The sequence below is a fragment of the Misgurnus anguillicaudatus genome, chromosome 18, assembly GCF_027580225.2.
Source record: "Misgurnus anguillicaudatus chromosome 18, ASM2758022v2, whole genome shotgun sequence".
Classification (NCBI taxonomy): Eukaryota; Metazoa; Chordata; class Actinopteri; order Cypriniformes; family Cobitidae; genus Misgurnus; species Misgurnus anguillicaudatus.
In genome coordinates, this window is record NC_073354.2 from 39,131,966 (window position 1) to 39,153,037 (window position 21,072).

The 21,072-nt window shown below is 36.2% G+C and overlaps 1 protein-coding gene across 1 annotated transcript in view; it reads right to left on the minus strand.

The window, feature by feature from the left end:
- The window catches only part of ppp2r5cb (protein phosphatase 2, regulatory subunit B', gamma b), a 34,329-nt gene extending 15,514 nt beyond the window's left edge, over window positions 1-18,815 (minus strand). Inside the window, exons 1-4 of the mRNA XM_073856474.1 lie at window positions 18,513-18,815; window positions 17,860-17,919; window positions 13,921-14,086; window positions 2,110-2,306 (exon numbers count right to left, since the gene is read on the minus strand). Coding sequence (XP_073712575.1) covers window positions 2,110-2,306; window positions 13,921-14,086; window positions 17,860-17,919; window positions 18,513-18,548 — 459 coding nt within the window. The 5' untranslated portion in view covers window positions 18,549-18,815. The remainder of the gene's footprint in view (window positions 1-2,109; window positions 2,307-13,920; window positions 14,087-17,859; window positions 17,920-18,512) is intronic.
- Window positions 18,816-21,072: the final 2,257 nt, after the last annotated feature.

The following is a 21,072-nucleotide window of genomic DNA, read 5'->3' on the forward strand; positions in this document are numbered from 1 at the left end:
ACTTCACATACAGACTCTGGGAACACCAAAGACTTATTTTACATCTTTAAAAAAATCATAATATGACCCCTTTAACAGAATTCCCCTTTCAAGGCCTACAGCGAATGGCCGGTTTGGACTACAGCCCTCTACTTCCCGGTTGAATGACCCACAGGAATACGTCAGTCGCCAGCTTTGGCTCAAACGGCTCTGCTAAGCTAATCTGCTGTCGAATCGCAACACACTAAACAAACTACACAATCAGAACTCAATCATAGCTTCAAAAACACAGGAAAAACTTGACCTTTAAAATATGAAGAGTTTCGTTGCAAAACGAGATAAATCCATTTTTTAACATTTTTGTCAAAACATGTTTATTATTATGTTATCATGTTATTATTTTGTTTTATGGTGCTACTTAGCTGTATTTTTTAAGTTATGAAGGTTTAAATCAAAACAAACTAACTGCAGTTGCATTGAAATTAAATGGAATGCACAACCAAAAAAACGAGATTTCTGAAGAATTAAAAAAAGGTGGTTATCTCGTTTTGCAACGAAACTCTTCATATATAGTTTTGTTGTTGTCAATACCGTATTGTCAAATAAACTATCACAGTTCTTGCGCATAGCAATATTTTCTTACAAGCCCACAGCACAATCCCTCATATCATACAGCTTAATTATGGAAAAAAACTACCACACAGTAACAATATCAATATTTGGGTAACACTTTCTTATAAGGGTCCATGAATCATTATGAAACTGTGGTATTACTTTATCTAGAAAAAAATGTTACTGGTAATAGTCATCAAAGAGCTTGCATATCAGCTTTAAAAAAAAAATCGGAATAGGTATCGGCTGATCACGAAGATAACAAATCGGTAATGGGTATCGGCTGCAAAAATAGCTAAATTAATTTAGCAAAAATAGCTACTAATAGCTAAATGAATTCTTACTTAAATATGAAGTAATGCTGAGTTTAAAGGCATGTACTAATCATAAACTAATGAAGATTCATCATTAACTACAACATGACTCAACACATGAATTCAATGTTAATTAATAAATTAACTAACAACTAAAATAAATGTCATGTTGTACTTAATGATGACTCTTCATTACTTCATGATTAGCCCTTATCCCTTAACTCATTAGCATTAGTTTATGCTGAAGTTAAAATACATTTGTCTTCGTTCATTATGACTCATGGACCCTTATTTTATAAAGTATAGCCAATATATGCAGACAAATAATAAAAAAGACATTAGGTTATTTTTTTAAATACATTTAATATGCGACTGCCATCTATTCTGAGCAACAGATCCGAGCAAGAAATGAAGAGCAAGTTTTTTATCAAGCAATTGTCTGTACTCAACAATGGCGAGTTGTCTGCTAACTGAACAAATGAATCATCAGTAAAGCGTCTAAACCTCCAGATTGGTGGACTTTGAAGTTCTTGGTTTTGATCATGAAAGTGTGTGCGTGTATGTTCTTAAGGGGATGCGACGCAGGAAATGCGACGGAGAATATATTATCATGCTTATTTCGCAGGGACTTCAAACAGGAGAATGGGTCCATTTGCACTTCGATAGGCTGCGGTTTTCTGCTTAACATGAGGCACGGACACTTATAAATATCAAAGAGACGTGATTCAGCGTGTGGAATAACCACAGCTGACAGCTCACGGGATGAACACGACGAAACCTCACATCTTACTGGAAGCCTTTAGGAGCGACCTTAAAAAACTTCTGTCCGTCTTTGAGGTAAAAAGTAAACAAACAGGTCAATTCTCTGCACCATGACGTGACGTGTTTTTCCTGTCAACAGTACTCGACTAGGTTAGGCATTAAAACAAAATGTATGTACAAATCCAAATATGCATTTAAAAAAAAACAAACACTGAATATTGGGCACATGGGTTCACCTAGCATTAAATTAGTTTAGATAGTATGATTACACCATGTTTTCCCACGCAACTAGACATAAAAACACAACTTCCTCATTCTCGCTTATTATGCATCTGTGCATTCAGCTTTTGACGGATGTTGTCATACCGATACTAAATTCTGATTGGCCGGTCAGCACTCAAATCACAACGAATGTCAGAAAGAAACAGATTTAGGTACTCACCATGTGAACCACCTCAGGATAGATGGGCTCTGTGATGACATTCCTGTTATGAGTGATGTACTCCACCATCTCGCTGAGAGCCGCCCGCTTCACCTCCTTCCATTTTAGGTCGCTCAGGGGGTCGGACACGAAGTCAAAAAGTACGCAACACTGACGTAGTTTCTGCACGAATAACTTCTCCTGCTCGGCGGGAGGAACATCTACAACCAGACAATGTGTTATGGGTTAATATCCTAATGTATAGTACGACTGATAGATCAATATCTTCAATATCTGAGTAAAAAAAAGAGAAAAAACAGCAATCTTACACTCTTAAAAAAGTTCCTCAAAGAAGAACCATTTCTTACCTTTTTACATTCTAAAAAACATTTTGGTCGATCAGATCACACGAAAACAATGCTAAATATAGGTGTAAACAGGGTTAAAACATTTTGAGCTTGTTCACTTTCAACCCAACATACAGAGGTAGTCGAAAGCGCACTTTACTTTGGCTCTGTGAGCTTTCCATTGAGTTTAGTAACGCTTCAGAGTGGGAGGGATTATAGGCGTGTCTGCTGTGACATTAGAGGTGTAACTATTAACCGTGCAAATGCGCGTTTTCTTAATGAATCCAGGCACATCCGAACGCCAGGGGGCGCTCCCGTGCAGGAACTCCCTTTGTGCCACAGAAGAAGCAGCATTACGAATGCTATTCCAGGAAATGTCTACAGGAATATTTATATCACTCTTCTTCAAATTGTTTCAGGTATTTTCATGATAATAAAGAATATTTTAAATGAATTGGTTTAACGAGTGTTGCTTTTTTAAATGCACGTTATAAACGACTCCAACTCGTTATGATTTTAGATTGATAAGGACTTCCTACTGACCAAATGCCGTAGTGTACGCACAAGCTGTGCATTAAACAAAGAATCGCAGCCTTGCGATTCAGAATCGATTTCAGACAGGCATTTTTAATGGGACACACGGTTGAATCGTTACATCCCTATGTGACATCATACAAAAAGTGGGAGCGGGCAACAGGGAGCATCGTTGGAATGCAGTGTTTCCCATACATAAATAGGGCTGTCACGATTATGAAATTTGTCTGACGCTTAATTGCCTAATAAATTGTGACGATTATGACGATTAATTGCCTGTTTTAGGACATTTTATTGTGTTTATTTCTTATGAAGAATTTTAAGTTTTGAAAGATACATTTGTGTTAAAATATTCCATAAACAAACAAAAAAATGTATGAGAAATAAATGTCAAAGCAAAAAACCTTCACTTCCCTAAATTTAGAATTGCTGTTTTGGAAATGTATGTTTTACCTGGCCGTTCATAGTGCTTGTCAAAGTTGTGCAGTATTTCTTTAAATGCAGTTTTTTCCACTGTCTTGGATGGCTTTGCAATGTATCGCGTTACACTGTCAGTTAAGGAGCGCCATCTGATACGGTCTCATTTATACAGGCGCTGCAGCTCCCCCTTGTGTTTTTTAAAGAGATGTGAAATCATTGCGGTGATCTAAAATCATTGTGATGAGGACAAACAATCACGATGAGACGATTATTTAATCATTGTGACAGCCCTATACATACATTCACCACAAATAAATGTTTGCACATCGCGTTTACAGTATCACTGCCTCTGTCTCACATGACAGTTTCTGTACAAACATTTTTGGCATCAGTCGATGCGTTCAGATGAGCCTCATTTAATTTGCAAAAATGCCATGCATGCATACATGCGGACGTTCACGTCCCGTCATAAACGGCAAGATTTGGAAAACACCAATATGATGTACCCGATTCTTAAGGGCTCATTATAGTTTGCGTACGTCCTACAGCAGAGCCGCGATGGCAGAGGATACGCGTCGATTTTCATATATACTTCTGTGTTGTCTTCCGCGTCGACATGCAAACACACATGCATACCTCTGGTAGGAAGTATCTACGCGTGTAACCACAGTAGCAGCGCGACCGTCAATGAAGAAGCAGCTTGGCAAGTTTAACCCACAAATAAAGTAGAAACAGCAGCTTGTTGTGTATGTTTGAAGAAGACCCAGCAGTGATGGAAGTAAATAAACAGCGACTTTTGTTGCAGTTTCAGCTAAATCACTCCTCAACTTGGGCCTCTGTGTTCTCAATAACGCAGTTTTTTTACCTGATGGGAGGGGTTCTTGTGGACCAATCACAGCGCTTAGAACTGACGCGCTGTTAAAAATTTGGCGAGGTGCACGAAAGGGTTAAGCTACGGATAACCTATGCCGTAGACCTTACGCACAACTATAAACTGGACTTTAGGCTGTGCATGTTTTTCACCGCTAAAGGGAGTTTGGGAACTTACAACAATGCACAGATGACAACAGGTTTGACAGCGCACGCACAAAGGTAAAGCTAATGTTGGATTTAGCCTTGACGCTGATAGTGATCTACAGTGTTGTCACGTCACATTTTAGTATCAGCTCAGTTCGCTTGGAACCTCAAATCGAGGTGGTACTAAAAAAAGTATTGGGTACTACGTACTGGACTCAGTGGAAAAGCCGCCAAAAGGGAGCTGACCCGTGCGGTACTATGCAATAGAAAAGCGCCGTTTGTGGTTTAGACGTGCATGTGGAGCACCTATTCTCCACCTATTGAACTAATGTGTGATGTACCAAGCACAATGTTTTTACATCAGACATGACTTCTAGGACGAACACAAAGCAGCTGCTCTCCACCTCTTTCATTTTTATTTTGTTGTGTGAGTGTGTTAAAGTTGCGCAAGCTTATTTCAACAATTGCGCTGAAATATCAGAGAATGCACTTACATATACATGTACAAAACACTGCAGCATGTTTACTTACAACACAAGCAGCGGACTCTGACGTAATATTAGTGCATGCCAATTTAAAGACGTCATTTCGTGTTTTAACAACTCGGTCATAAATAATCCCCTCAAAATAATAATGACGAGAGCGTTCGAAAGTGGACAAAAGAGACGTGACTGTGTCTCTCTCATTTACTTGTGATCTGTTCGACCAAAACACATCATAATACCAAGTGTAAACAGGGCATCAAATATATAATATCAAATATTTTAAATCTGTATTAACTGAAGTACATTATGTCATTTTTATTCAAAGAAAATGACGTTATTATTCATCGCACACAAGTTTGTTTTTATTTAGCAATTCAGTTGTGTTACTTCATCTTTAGTGTGAGAAAATAAATGTAGTTCCCTTTATGAAAAGGGGTGGGGGCGTTGTGGTTTATATGTGAAAACGCCAATGCGATGGCACTGACATGTGACCGTGCTTTAGAAACCTCAGCAACAAGGGACTAACGCACATGTTTGCATTCAATGAAGGTCAACAACCAACAACCAACCTCAACATCTGCTTTAATTAAGATCTTTACTGTGCACAGGGCTGGGTGATACTGACCAAAATTCATTTCTCAGTATTTTTGGGATGAATAGCAATATACCATAAACATCTCTGCGTTTTCTACAAAGTGGAATAAATGTTTACATCAGGGTTCCCACACCTTAGTTAACTTCAAAATCAAGCCTTTCAAAGACTTTCCAGGTCCAATACCCTCAAATTCAAGGACTAAATGTGGGGACACATTTCAAGTGAGAGCAAGGTTACATCGTGTTACCTTTTAAAGTACATTGTTACAGTTCCCTTTCGAGGGAACTCGCGCTGCGTCACTACGGTGACACTTTGGGGATGCCTCCAGGGGTAAGTGTGTCTGAATGTGTATATCAAATTCAACCAATGGTGAGGCTTAACGACAAAGACAGGGTGATGAGCCAGGAAGTATATCACTATCTGAAATATTGCCAAAGACGACGTTACAGGGACGCAGGAAGTATGGCATGCGAAACGCAGCGTCTCGTTCCCTTCTCAGGGAACAACAGTTTCATACGTAACCAGAGACATTTTCATGTGTCAAACACAACTATGCAAAAAGCATTTTGGTATGAATCAACATTCACATACAGAAGATATAAGCATTTAAAGCAAACAGTTTAGCACGTGTGCTTAAAAAGTCTGGAATTTTTATGATATTATTCTACACTACACACAGAATAAGATGGATTTTTTTTTTTTCGAAAACTTCTTGCATAAAATAGATTCAAGCACTTTCAATGACCTGTATCTATGTATGTATATTTTCAAAAACTTCCCTTGAATTTTTTCCCCAGATTCACAAACTTTCAAGGATTTCAAGGACCCGTGGGAACCCTGATACATGCAGGTCAAAGCCTCATGTAAGAAGTCACAATCACCTTAATTAAAACCAAAAATTACCAAAATGATGGTAATACAATTTAAAGATGGGTCTTCATTTCTGTTTGAAAATAATCAGCTGCACAACATGTTAAAAAGCTTACGTCTGACCTCCGTGTAGATTTCTGGCAAAACTTCAGTTGCAAAAGCGAGGGTCATATTAGCCCATACCGATATAGACGAAAATAGTGAAAGATTACCAAAACTTGATAAACCCGCCCAACCCTAACAGTTTCTACATGCAACTTTCATTTTATCATTTAAACACGGCACAATAAGAACACAGTGTTCCTGTAGCTCAACTGGTGGACCATTTTAGCTGTGCAAACGGTTATGGGTTCGATTTCCAGAGACAACTGATTAAAACTTCAATGCTTTGGATAAGAACCTGCAAAATGCATAACTGTAAATCTAAAACATGCATGCACCACATCCCTAAATATAACAATGCCTGCAAAAGTAAGTATCACTTGTGTGTTTTGCACAGTCCAGATTACACGATGTAATAAACAGAAACTAGCCTGCACGTCTACCGTAACACAACAGCAGACTCAGGATGCAATATTCAGCCAGCTCTGCAACACATGCATGCATGTGCTCTTCCTGAAACTGTGACCTCACTTCCCTGACATCAATGGTTTTGGTGTAGGGGGATGGGAGGCAGTTAAACAGAAACCCCTCCACCCCACCGGCACCGGGGCAATGTAAACACAGCTTTCCATATTTACCCCGAGCAACGTACAGGCTGAGTTTCCAAACAGCATGTCAAGACACCCTTTCCCGTTCAAACTAAATCCTGCTCTTATGTTCTTATTTATCAATGCAAAAAAGTCTTTGATGTCTAAAAATCTAAAAGGTAGACTGATAATGTTTTAAGAGTTGGAGCAAATAACACAAATCTAAAATCAAATGCAGATCGAAACATAATATATAAAAGCAAACATAAAACGCTTTTAGGGTCTTAAAAGCAATAAACCCCAACATTCTTCTCTCTACGCAACAGCAGACACAAATCATCGCATAGCAACCTTGCGCACCGTTCTTTCCCTCCACGAATATAAGACAAACATCTCATCTCTAAAGTGCATTAGGGCCACTGGTTGAAAGGGCCCGTTCGAGCCCGGAGCATCCATAACCATCTCGGCCTCCTCTTTAGAGCATGTCAACATCTATCAGTCCAAACGGGTGCGAGGCGGCTGCCGGCTAAGTTGAGCTGTTAGCCTCCATTTTAGCACAAACACTACCAGCAGAAAATGAAGCTTCACTGCTGGAGGGAACCAGCTAGTTAGTGATGTCACCCTCCAAGGGGACTAGCCATTGGCTGAATGAAGGGGGCTGCCCGAGGAGGCCCTCGATTGGGGGGGTGGGGTGAAGGAGGGCGGGACCTGAATGGTGCTCGGGTTGCAGTTCAGACCACAAGCAGATAACAGAATGCATGTCACAGTGCAAGTCCTCTGAAGATTCGATAAAGCATAATAGATTGACACGGAGTTAAACAACAATGTTATGACTTGTGCACAATTGTAAATTACTTTTGTAGGAGAAATGAGAAGTTAATAGTTTTTTAAATGCAATGTTAAACATAAACAAAAGGAGTACTTAGAAATAAGGCCACACAATATATCAAAAGCGCATATGCGCATAGCACAATAATTTGCAATAACTAAATTACTTTTGACAACGTTTTATCAGAAAGAATGTAAAACATTTATGTTTGATATTAATTTTTTTGTCTTTAAACATTTTTTAGGTTCAAGTGTAACTAGTAATTATTTACTGTAATATAATTACTTTTTCTTTAAGAAAGTAAATTAAGGGATTAACATCAAAATTTAAAGTCTAAAGTTAAAATGAAAGTTTTTTTATAAATGCTTTAAATACTTGGTGAGTTAATAAGAATAATGGTAACACGCTGGTGTAGTTTACAATTCCCACTATTAACTGGTTGGTTATTAGCCTTAATATTACTGAAATATTGGCTGTTTATTAAAACTTAATTAGCACATATTAACTCTTATCCTACCCAATTCCTAGCAATACTTAAACTACTTTACTAAGTATTAATTAGCAGTAATTAGTACTATTTTGAGGCAAAAGTAGGTAATAGATAGTTAAGAGTGAAAATTTGACCTTAAAAATTGTGAGCAGAATAATTTATGATTTATTCGAGCTGTTTATGATTAATTTACTAAAAAGGATTTAGAAAGTAATTAGTAATATCGTATTCTGACTATAAGCCGCGTTTTTCACTTTATGTCTTACAGTCAGGTGCGCCTTATAAGTCATTACGAATTAATTTTGACATTTATGAGGCAAGAGACATCATTACCGTCTACAGTCGCAAGAGTCCGCTATATGCTGCTTCTGTATTTATGTAATTCAATGGATTCAGTGATGTGGAATGACGATGCGAACTTCATGCTTGTTGGCTTGTTCGTTAATTTAGACTATTCAACCTTCCAGGTAAGTTCTGTATGCTATGGTTTATCGTTTAAATAACTGATAATATTACTTTAATGTATAGACGTTATTCAGCCTGCTGTTCTGTGTGCTATTGTTTAGTTGAATAACTCGCCTTTCCAGATTAAATATCTGTTCTTCGGCTTGGATTTTGTGAAATAATTTTCTAAATAAACGCGACGTATGGTCCACTGTGACTTATAGATTTTATTTCGTCTTAATTACGCATTTTTGAATGATGCGGCTTATACTCCCAGTGCGGCTTATTGTCCGAAAAATACGGTAAGTAATTAAATACTTTTTGTAGAGAGAAAATTGTACAGTAATCTAATTACATGATTAAAGTTGTATTAGTAACTAATTAATTACTTTTTTTTAACCTACCCAACACTGGGTTCAAATCGATTTACAAACATAAAGCATAATTGTATTTTGCACTGTTTCTCGTATTATTTAGCAAGTTATCGCATACCGCTTCTTCTTCAACATCATACAGCCCTACGTAGAAACACTGAATTATTTGATGCTCAAAACATTTATGAAATACGAATTGAATCAATCAATTGACAATGAATCAACCAGGCATCAAATAAACGAATATTTGAATATTCTTAAGAATATAAAATAGTAAGAAACAGTAAATGTTAAAATCATTGGGTTGTCTGAATCCTAGTAAATCCCTGTACACAAATCTCACGCTATAATGATGCGTTCACACCAGACGCGAATAATTTACATGTTAAGTCAATGCAAAGACACGATCGACATTGTTTCGCGCTAACTGAGCGTTTCCAGCGTTTTGAAGTGCGTAACGTATGATTCGGGCAAATTTAAAAACTTTTTAAAAAATTCAAAAATTCACTTGCCCTAATAGTGACGTGATTACAACGTAGCGAGCGGAGGCATAAATAGGAAACAACAATGAAGGACAAAATCATTGTCGCTGTACGTGGACACCCGGAGCTCTATGACACATCTTCTTAGTTTTATAGAAACAGGAATAAAAATGATTTTGCTTGGAAGAATAATCTGGTAAGTTGTAAAAACGCTCTTTACTTAATTTGAGCTATATCCATACATATTGTCACTACAACACAAGGTAGGTAAAGCCGGCAAATTGAGCATATTTGCGTCAAAATTTCAAAATGTTTAAGCGTCCAAGGATTTATTTTCCTTATTCACGTTTGGCGTAAACGCACAGTTACAATGATGAGGCCTGCACAGGCGAGCACTACCGAACTATTTTTCAGAAGCTGTAAAGATCTAGTTATCTGGGTAATTTTTCAAACGTCCAAAAGTTAGATCGGTTTAGCAACTATATAGGGTTTATCAAAGACATCCTTAGTGAAAAACATGCGACACCACATCTTAGCTTTTACCTGTGGTGGTTCTCAGCTGAAACTAAAATCAAATGTAGGGCTGATGGTAAATAAGGGGAAAAAATGATGACATAACAGTTTGACACAACAGTACTTCATAATATCTTCTTCAATGCATAAGGAACAGACCACAGTGAAACGCTGACAGGAAACCGCACATTTAACAGCAGATCTGCAGCTGAGCGCAGAGGAAACGACACACCTCCATCCGATGCCCTTTATATTCACAATATGTTCACGGAAAGGAAGACGAAATTATTATCAGTATTATATTCTGCTACAAATCACAACGATTCAGTTGAATCATTTAAACTGATTCTTGTAAGGATTCTTCTGGTGTGACAATTCTGTACGTGTGTAAAACCAAGATATTTGCCAAAGTGTGTCACATGCAATAAACCACACACCTTGACCTTATTATTATTTCAGTGACAAATAAACTTGATAAAAAAAAAACGTTACCTTATTAGAACATTTTTAAACAAGATATGCACATAACCATTTACATGTCTCAGATGATAAAGATGCACTGAAAAAAATATAATATCAAGCGCGTGTCTGTAAAACATTTTCCATTTTTGCATTATGCAACGATTCCATTTAATACCCTTGTGGCTCCTCTGGAGGTCACATACGTCATCAAGATTTGTTATTTAAGTTTCATTTTAGTCAGCAATCACCCTCGCACACCTGTAAGCAATAGGTGCGTAGGAAGTAAGACCAAACGTGGTCAAAATTCAAAACAACAAAAAGATCCCACACACTATAAATCTTGCAAATGTATCCAAACGTTTTATTTCAGAAAAGCAGGAGTTTATTTCAAAGTAAAAACCGAAACTACAATGATAATGCCTTAAAAATATACATTTATTATTCCCAGTATGTTTTTTTTTTTTTATTGAGACAACCTCAATGACATATGCGGCCGACAACTGCAATACACAGCCTACACACGGCAGAAACAGCAAAGAATATTTGTAGTAAAAAGTGTCCATTTGACCTAGAGTGGCTAAACTTTGTCACTTTTCTACTAGTTTGGAAATGTAGTAAAGCTGGATCACATATGTTTGAAAGGTAAAATATAGTAAGAAATAGAGAAAGGTCCTTAAGTCATCATGAGAGAGCATTCACAATCCTGCCAAAATTGATGCGTAAATAACGCATTAAAGTAAATTAATTTTAACGACAATAATTTTATTAACGTGCAATTTACACAATGCAGAATTTCTGTTTGACCCTTGGCTTAGCACGTTGTTGGATAAATTGAGACGCAGCGTTAGAGAGTAAATAGTTATCGAGCATCTAAAATGATCTTTATTTGTACTTCTTTAAGGTGTGCCGTCTAAATGCTTAACTAATACAAATGATGCATGCACATCAACTTGCACATCTGAGATTTTGGTTTAAAACATACAGGAATTAGAAAAAACAGTGCAGGACTTTCTTGATGTTAAAATGGTTATTAAAAGAGACAGATTTCGGGACCTGATTGATGTTTAAAAAGTTATTAAGAGCGACAAGACTCGAAAACGATCTTCTTCTCGCTGACTGACACATCTGAAGCATGCACACAGGCCCACACGCGACACTGATATATGCATATTACAAAGACCAAATTACAGTTTAAAAATATATTTTTGGCAAGAATTCATGCAGATATAATCTGAATGTTTGATTGGGGAAAAAAATCTGATGTGTAACATTATATTAGATCCTTGCATTGCAGTAGATCTTTAAACTGTCTGTGTCTCAATAGTCCCTTTCACACATACAGTCTTTACTGGTAATTTACTGGTAAATTGCAGTTAACAGATCATGTGTGAACAGAACCTTTCCGGTAAATCAGTGCTCCCAATTTACCAGTAAGACAGGTTGTAAGATTACCAGTAATTTACCGGTAAGCGCTATGTGTGAACGAAAATTATAGGATTACCGGCATTTAGAACGGACGACGTCAGACCGTGCTGACAGCTTCGGGCCAATCATAGTGTTTTAATACAGATGACGCGTTTACCCCCGACTGTTTACGGACGTTTCCACACACATGCTGCTTGAAAGTTGAGCACACCTGAAGTTTATGTCCACATTTCTTCACCAAAGTTGTTTAAAACAGCTTACCGCCGAATTGCCGACGTCCTTAGCACGCCCTCTGTGAAGCCTAACGTGCAAACAGTAGTGTTGTTAAAAACGCATTTTCGGTTTGACGTCGTCTCATTCAATATTGTTTGGTCATGAGCAACTTCGCGACTGTTTACCACAGACGTGAAAACAACAAAATACGGACCGTGGTTATGAACGACGTGGATTGTTTACAAATACAACACTGAGCTCGCCGCGTGCTACAGGTACTTCCGCTTTCTCAACGAATTTACTGGTATTTTGATACTGATGTGTGAATGATGTCTTACTGGTAAAATAACGGAACGCCACTGCGTGTGTGAACAGCACATTTTTGTATTTACTGGTAAATTCATTCTGGTAAATTCATGGTAATTTACCAGAATTACTGTGTGAAAGAGGCTATTGTCAACTATTAAAGAAAGAAAAAACTGTAAATATATATTGATATTGTTTTTGACTTTGTGTTTGCCAAATCTATTAGTTTTACCAGTGAGTTCAAGGTATAGATGCGGTGACTTTGTTTTTGAACCTTTAAAAAATCTGTAACTGGATTTTTTGAAATTATTTTTTTACTTTTTCACAAATAATAAACATACATTCGCAAAAAAGCATCTATATTTGTCTACACCCATGTTGATTAGAGTATTAAAAACTTGAATTGTTAAACTAAGGTAAATATAGAACAGATAAAAATGTGTGATTAAAATAATTATATAGTTTTAATATTATTCACAATCTACATCTCTATAATAAAGTCTAATCTTTTTTTTTTTTGAGATTAGATCAAGCAGTGATGAAACACTTTGATATGTTAGATTCAACTTGTAGGTCTGTCAGCGCCAAACATAAAAGAAATCACAATTAAAACTGTAATGAGCCAAAGATAAAACAATACACTATTCAATCGAATCCTTATTAAAGAGTAACTAAACCCTAAACCAACTTTTTTAGTGCTGTTCATTGATTTTAGTTAGTTTTTTGACATTTGGATATAAACCGTTTCACATACTACAATATATGGTGTAAAACGTCTCAGTGCTGCCCTCTTCAGGGTGAACGGTGGCTACTGCAGTTTAATTTTCTTATTGGATGTTGGGTCCAAAAATTAACTCGTGACGTAAGCAGGTTCAAGCTCACCACGCCCTTGTTACGATCTCACCTCACCACACACTTGGTACGAGCTTAGTTCGTCCCCTCTATCTCCGTTGGGATCTGCCCACTTTTCTCGCATTTTTCAAATATTGCCAGTGGGTGGAGTCAGGCTCTGAACAGGGGTTTAGTTACGCTTTAATAAATTACCTGTATTTTTTTACGTTATATTACAGAAACGAACCCCTGGTTTCATAGACGAGGTTTAAGGTTAGTCCTAGACTAAAACATGTTTGAGCTGTCTCAACTGAAAATAACTTGCATGTACAGATCTTAAAATATGCCAGTGCCATTGATTTTTCTCAAGAAACGCACCAGTAATGTCTTTTTCGAAGGCATGTTAATTTATCTAAGGCCTAGTCCTGGCTTTAGCAAAGCCTTGCCAAAGAAACCATGCCTAAATGTGTTGGGAATGTGTTTAGTGTCTTTTAACAGCTAAATCTCATCTTTGAACGCAGGCAGTTTCTGAAGTTCTCGATTGTTGCTCAGGCTGAATCTGGACGAGCTTTGTCTCTTGTCTTTTTTAACCATGGCTTGAGATCCAGACTGTTTGCCCTTCAACAGTTGTGTGGTGGGTGGGACGCTGTTACTGCCCTTCTTATTTGAACCCTAATGGGAAAACAAAATTATCATGCGAGTGATTTTGTTTGCTGCTATATAATTAAATACTGCTTTTAAACAGGACTCTTCTTTTTGTCATTTACTGAACACCGTTTTAAAAGTGCACATGGTTACTTTTTTCTGTGAAACAGAAAGTGATAATTTTAGGAACATCCCACATCTGTGTTCCTCACAACAACAGCTCATAGTAAACACATCAACTGGACCAAAACAAAATAAACAACATGCAACAAAAGTAGCCAACACAACACTGATTTTGAGATAATGAATACAAAAAAACAAATACGTTACAGTCTGACACAAAGCTATCGTGACCTTAAAAGACTTCGTGGACAAGCATATGTGATCCAGTCGGTGAAAACCCAGCTATAGTGTCATGTTTTTGTTATTTAATGTTTTCTCCATAAAATCATCCCACATAAAAATACAACCTTGATATCATTAATATTGACTGAGTATGGTCATGTCAAAGATTGAAATCAAACTTAGATGCTGTAAATCTTATCATTAAATTATAAAACTTTAGTTTAGATTTTACAGACAGAGTCACATGAGCAATTATTATTTTTTAACTATTATTATTTGTATTATTATAGTGTTTTCAAAAATGTAGAGTTGTGCTTTCCCACAGTTCTGCGTAAACAGCATCATTTTCTGTATTAAGAGATCAAAACAAGCAGCGGGGAGAGCGGCTTTGGCTCTATTATTTAAAAAATATTTACATTAGATTAATTATTTTTTTACACAATCAACACACACATCTCTGCAACAAATGAACACTTAAAGTTTGTTTGTGGGACATACTGTTATCGTACAATTACACCAAAAGTGACAAAAGTGCAAACAATACAACTTGTCTTATACCATAGGTGGGGTTCATTGTAACAAACTAAGGGTTTGTTGTAACACCTGCTAGAAAATTTTGTTTACACAAATAACTCAATCAAATTCTGTTTATATACTAAAGGGGGATATTGTTTATATACAGTCACCTAAAGGATTATTAGGAACTCCTGTTCAATTTCTCATTAATGCAATTATCTAATCAACCAATCACATGGCAATTGCTTCAATGCCTTTATGGATGTGGTCCTGGTCAAGACACTCTCCTGAACTCCAAACTGAATGTCAGAATGAAAAAGAAAGGTCACTTAAGCAATTTTGAGCGTGGTATGGTTGTTGGTGCCAGACGGCCGGTCTGAGTATTTCACAATCTGCTCAGTTACTGGGATTTTCACGCACAACCATTTCTAGGGTTTACGAAGAATGGTGTGAAAAGGGAAAAACATCCAGTATGCGGCAGTCCTGTGGGCGAAAATGCCTTGTTGATGGTAGAGGTCAGAGGAGAATGGACCGACTGATTCAAGCTGACAGAAGAGCAACTTTGACTGAAATAACCACTCGTTACAACCGAGGTATGCAGCAAAGCATTTGTGAAGCCACAACACGCACAACCTTGAGGCGGATGGCCTACAACAGCAGAAGACCCCACCGGGTACCACTCATCTCCGAGCTCACGAAAATTGGACAGTTGAAGACTGGAAAAATGTTGCCTGGTCTGATGAGTCTCGATTTCTGTTGAGACATTCAGAATTTGTCGTAAACAGAATGAGAACATGGATCCATCATGCCTTGTTATCACTGTGCAGGCTTGTGGTGGTGGTGTAATGATGTGGGGGATGTTTTCTTGGCACACTTTAGGCCCCTTAGTGCCAATTGGGCATCGTATAAATGCCACTGCCTACCTGAGCATTGTTTCTGACCATGTCCATCCCTTTATGACCACCATGTACTCATCCTCTGATGGCTACTTCCAGCAGGATAATGCACCATGTCACAAAACTCAAATCATTTCAAAGTGGTTTCTTGAACATGACAATGAGTTCACTGTACTAAAATGGCCCCCACAGTCACCAGATCTCAACCCAATAGAGCATCTTTGGGATGTGGTGGAACAAGAGCTTCGTGGCCTGGATGTGCATCCCACAAATCTCCATCAACTGCAAGATGCTATCCTATCAATATGGGCCAACATTTCTAAAGAATGCTTTCAGCACCTTGTTGAATCAATGCCATGTAGAATTTAGGCAGTTCTAAAGGCGAAAGGGGGTCAAACACAGTATTAGTATGGTGTTCCTAATAATCCTTTAGGTGAGTGTATATGCCTATAATAGATAGATATCAACACATTCATCCATCCATGATCCTTCATCTAACCATCCTTGTATTATGCATTAATGCATATAAATAGATTTTTTGTAAAGGGCTTCACAATTAAGACAAAAAAATCATAATAGTGAGTTATTTCCCCTAATATTGTATTAACAGATAACATTTTTGAATAATAATATTTACATTGTTTTCATTATCATTGTATACCTGAGGCTTAATTGTAACACTGTGTGACAACAAACCCGCTGTATAAAAAATGTTTTCAATCCCAGCTATCAGTTACTAGGAGTTGCTGACATGTTACCTAAAATATAACACCATTTTGAAGCGTGACACTGATTAAAGTAATTTAAGGTTGGATTTGGTGACTTACCCAACTCAGAAATTGAAAACAAAAAAAAACATAAGATGAAGAAATGTACTTCTTTGTTCAATATCTTAACCAAAACACGTCAAAAATTTACAGAAAATCATCTTTTGACAGTAAGAGAAAAAGACCAAAAGCACAGATTACTCTCTGCCCTGTGTAAATATGTAAAGTAGCCGTGTTACAATTAGCCCCGCGTTAGTTTGTGCCCCAAAAATACTTCAAAATGAAAGGTTTCAATAGACTCCATGTTAGTATTATCATAAACCAACCAACTACAAAGAATAATGCATATTCACCAATGCATTTATGCATGCAAAATGATGCATTACTCTCCATAACATTTAATCTGTGGCCAAACTGAAAGTGTATTCAAAAACAGAACCCTGACTTCAAATAAAACATCCCAGTTCAATTTAAATACATCAACACACCACTGTGAACACTTAAACCCAATGATGAAAAACACTTAACTATCTTAAAGGTGCCATGGCATGAAAATCTAACTTTTTCCATGTTTTAGTGCTATGATTGGGTCCCCAGTGCTTCTATTAACCTAGAAAATGTGAAAAAGATCAACCCAATAACTTAGTTTTGGTAAACCATTCTCTACAAGCACATGAAAAAATAGGTCGTTGAAATTTGTCTCTCCTTGTGATCTCATAAGGAGCTCTTATTAGAATAATACCACCCCTTAATCTGCAGTATCCAATCACAGCACTGCCATTTAGTGCAGAGAAAAAGAGAGAGAAAATAATTACATTTTAATTGCAAAAAACACCATTATTGTGATCAGTGTTTGCACTTCATCCGCTTACTTGCATTATAAAGGACACACCCAAAACGGCACATTTTTGCTCACACCTGCAATTTTAACATGCTATAATAAATTATCTATATGGTATTTTAAGCTAAAACTTCACATATGTGCTCTGGATTTATTTGACATATTAAAAAAAGTATTGTGCCACGGCCCCTTTAACACAATTCGTTAAATTACAAAATACATTTAAAAACATTTTTAAAATAAAAAAGTGTTAATGTGTTTAAAGACTTAAGATGCTGAATCCCCTTTGCAAAAATTGTCTTATTTTTATTGTGTGCACTTGCATGTAAAAACTACATTATGGCCAACGATAAGCACACAACAGTGTTGTAAAAACACATTTGACAGTCAACACAACACAAAAAAAACAGATGTGATGTAAACAGTTTGAATCACCTCATGATCTGAGTTCTCCTGTCCTCCTGTTTTGCCCACTTTTGCGGACTTTGGTGACTCCTATAAAAACAATAAAGATTTTGAAACAACTTAAATGTTGTTTTTTTCCTTTCAAAGCATTTTAATCATATTAATGCAGCACCTCGCTAGACAGCTAACGTTAGCAATGCGGCTAAACGACTACAACATCAAACCTGGACATATTTTTTAAATGACATGGATATAAATACCCATGTACTTAAGTGTCTGAGACATCAAACTACGTATTTTAAAATGCTGTGCATATACAAAAACAATAAAGCATCATGCTAGCGGGCTAAAGTTAGCTTCGCTACTGAAACTGCAGCTACAAACATAAACTCCTCAGAAACACACACGCGGTTCTTTTAAAGTGCTTTACAAGTGAACTGTGTGTGTTTTAAAATAATTTTAAGAGCTCAGGTTTGCGTCGAAAGGTGTACATTTTTACACTTTATGAACTGATAGTGTAATAAACAGCTAAAAATACAATGAATGATGTGTAAAGCTGGAGTTAGCGTGCGTGCTAATGTCTCGAGACTACACTCGTTTCGCTTTAATACGAATATAAATGCACGTGCTGTTCACTTTCCATACCATTCTTTCACGTGAAAACATTAATAATAGTTTCGTACCTTGTCCTTTTTGGTTTTATTCGGCATGGCATTCATATGTGTGAGCTTGAGCCTCCACACGCCCGGATAAACCCGCTCCTGTCAGTGTACGAGAGTCTGCGTGAATCCTCTCATCATCATCATCGGATTAACTAACATAACATTATCATTAAAGCTTATATCGTCATTATCAAATGTGTTAAATATAAAGAGATGATGCTGTGCTTAAAGTTCAGATTGCATTGATCTAAGTTTATGTATCCACGTCAATTTCGGTTTCATTTTTAAAGTTACAATAATATAGAGCCTTTTGCTTTTCATGCAATGTAATAAATTATTACGGGTATTTAACTGGTATTAAATATTTGCTGTTCACTGTTGGCATGGACTAATGTGTGTACTGTTTTATGAACCGAAATGTGTTACCTTCCAGTGTTTAAAATTTATTTTAATTATTTTGCTGCCATCTGCTGTTCACTTATTGTATGATACAGTTTAGTTAGTGGTTAGGTTCGGTTTGGTATTTTTAATTCCGCGTTCCAGACGAAGCCAGAGGTGGGATATCGAGTTTAAATGTCCTACCTCCGATCTCAAGTCGTTCCTATTAATCAAGCGTCACGACAAGAGCGCAAAAAACGTAATGTATTAATAAAACCCACAAAAGAGACTTCGTTTTATATCATATTTGTGCTGTAAAAAAACTTTGATATTTGTTTTTATGTTTTCACATAAATTAGCTTGGCGCTAATCTCACTGCAAGCATCTTGAACGTGACGTCAAATGACGCGTCTCCCTGAGGTCGGATTAGATCGATTTGCCGCGAAAACCTCCTGGCATAAAATTTGGAAATTGCCTCATAAATATTTATTAACAAATACAGTAAAAGAAATCTCTTATAAACTCATTTATAAATATTACCCCAGTAAATATTTCAACAAATTTAAATCAACATACAGAAACATTTTTTCATTTGTTTTGGAGTTGTCCTTATTCAAATAATTTTTTGTTAGATTTGTGCTCTTTTGTTAGACTTCATATTTTGCCCAGCTTTAAACTTTGTTTTGAAAATATATATTTTTTTCTCTTATGATATCTCCTTACGGAATATTATTTGATTAATATGTTACTTTTGTTGGCAAAGTTTAGTATACATACATGTAAATATGGTGATTATAAACCATTATTCCCTATTTTTCTATTAGAAGTTAAAGGTGCAGTGTGTAAATTTTAGCGGCATCAAGTGGTGAAGTTGCAAATTGCAACCAACGGCTCAGCCCACTGCCCAACCCTCGCTTTTAAAACGCATAAAGAAGCTACGATAGCCACCACCGAACAAACATTTCATCGTCGGAGACAACTTAGTAAAAAAGGTTGTCCGTTAAGGGCTTCTGTAGAAACATGGCTGCACAAAATGGCGACCTCTGTGTAAGGGCACCCTCGGTGTATGTAGATAAAAACGTCTCATTCTAAGGTTATAAAAACATAACGGTTCATTATAAAAGGTCTTTATACATCACTGATAATATAGTTTTGTATATTATTTTGCATTTCTTTCAAGAGATCCTTCTAAAAATTACACACTGCACCTTTAAGCAATACCTAAATTCTATTTATAATCTGATAAACAAGAAAGCTGCTAATTGTATTAATGTATGTCAGCATTTCCATGTTTTTATTTAATTCTTTTTTTTTCACTTTCATCCCCTGGCTAATGTAAAAACAGTGTTGAATATGTTTGATTCAATAAAAAAAAGATTTGCCCCCAAAAAATATTTGGCCAGATCTCACAGTTACAATAAATTAATAAAAAGATTTGCCCCTATTATGTATTGTTTTATTTATTTTAATTGTTGGTTCTATCTATTCTTGTATAGTTTATATGTAATTTTTGTAATTGTTTGTATGATTTAATTTTGATTAACTTTATTAATCCCCGAAGGAAAATTCCCATTCCACAGCAAGCTCACCACACACAATAATAAATAGTATAAAAAATAAAAATTACCAATACTAGTAATGTTAACTTGTTCAAGCGATATAATAAAAGGCCCCAATCTCTATATTTTGGATGCTAATTTTTTTTTATACGACAAACCTTAAGATAAAATAGTTTATTTTGTGCTAAATCTATTTATTATTTTGGTTAAATTTCATATTTACAAATGTTGATGGTCAAAGACGTACCAAATTTTGCATATTTCAATTTTTTGTGTTGGTTTACGTTTTCTCTGGATTTATTCTTGTTGTTATATTTATTTATTTTTGTTGGTCTTTCGCATTTGTTATTAATAAAGCATTAAAAATAACACAAAATAGCTGCCCCAAAATCGTCATATATCCGACTTAAAGTGCATTTGCAAATGTTTATTTCCAGGTTTAAGGAAATTGATGATCATTCATAAATGAATGCATAGAAATCTTTAGACCATTAAAAAATTTTAACCTTTTGTATGACAATTATATAATGAAATGTAAAGTAGCTGTGTTACAATTAGCCCCGCGTAAGTTTGTTCCCCAATAATATTTTAAAATGAAAGGTTTTAATAGACTCCATGATAGTATTATCATAAACCAAGCAACT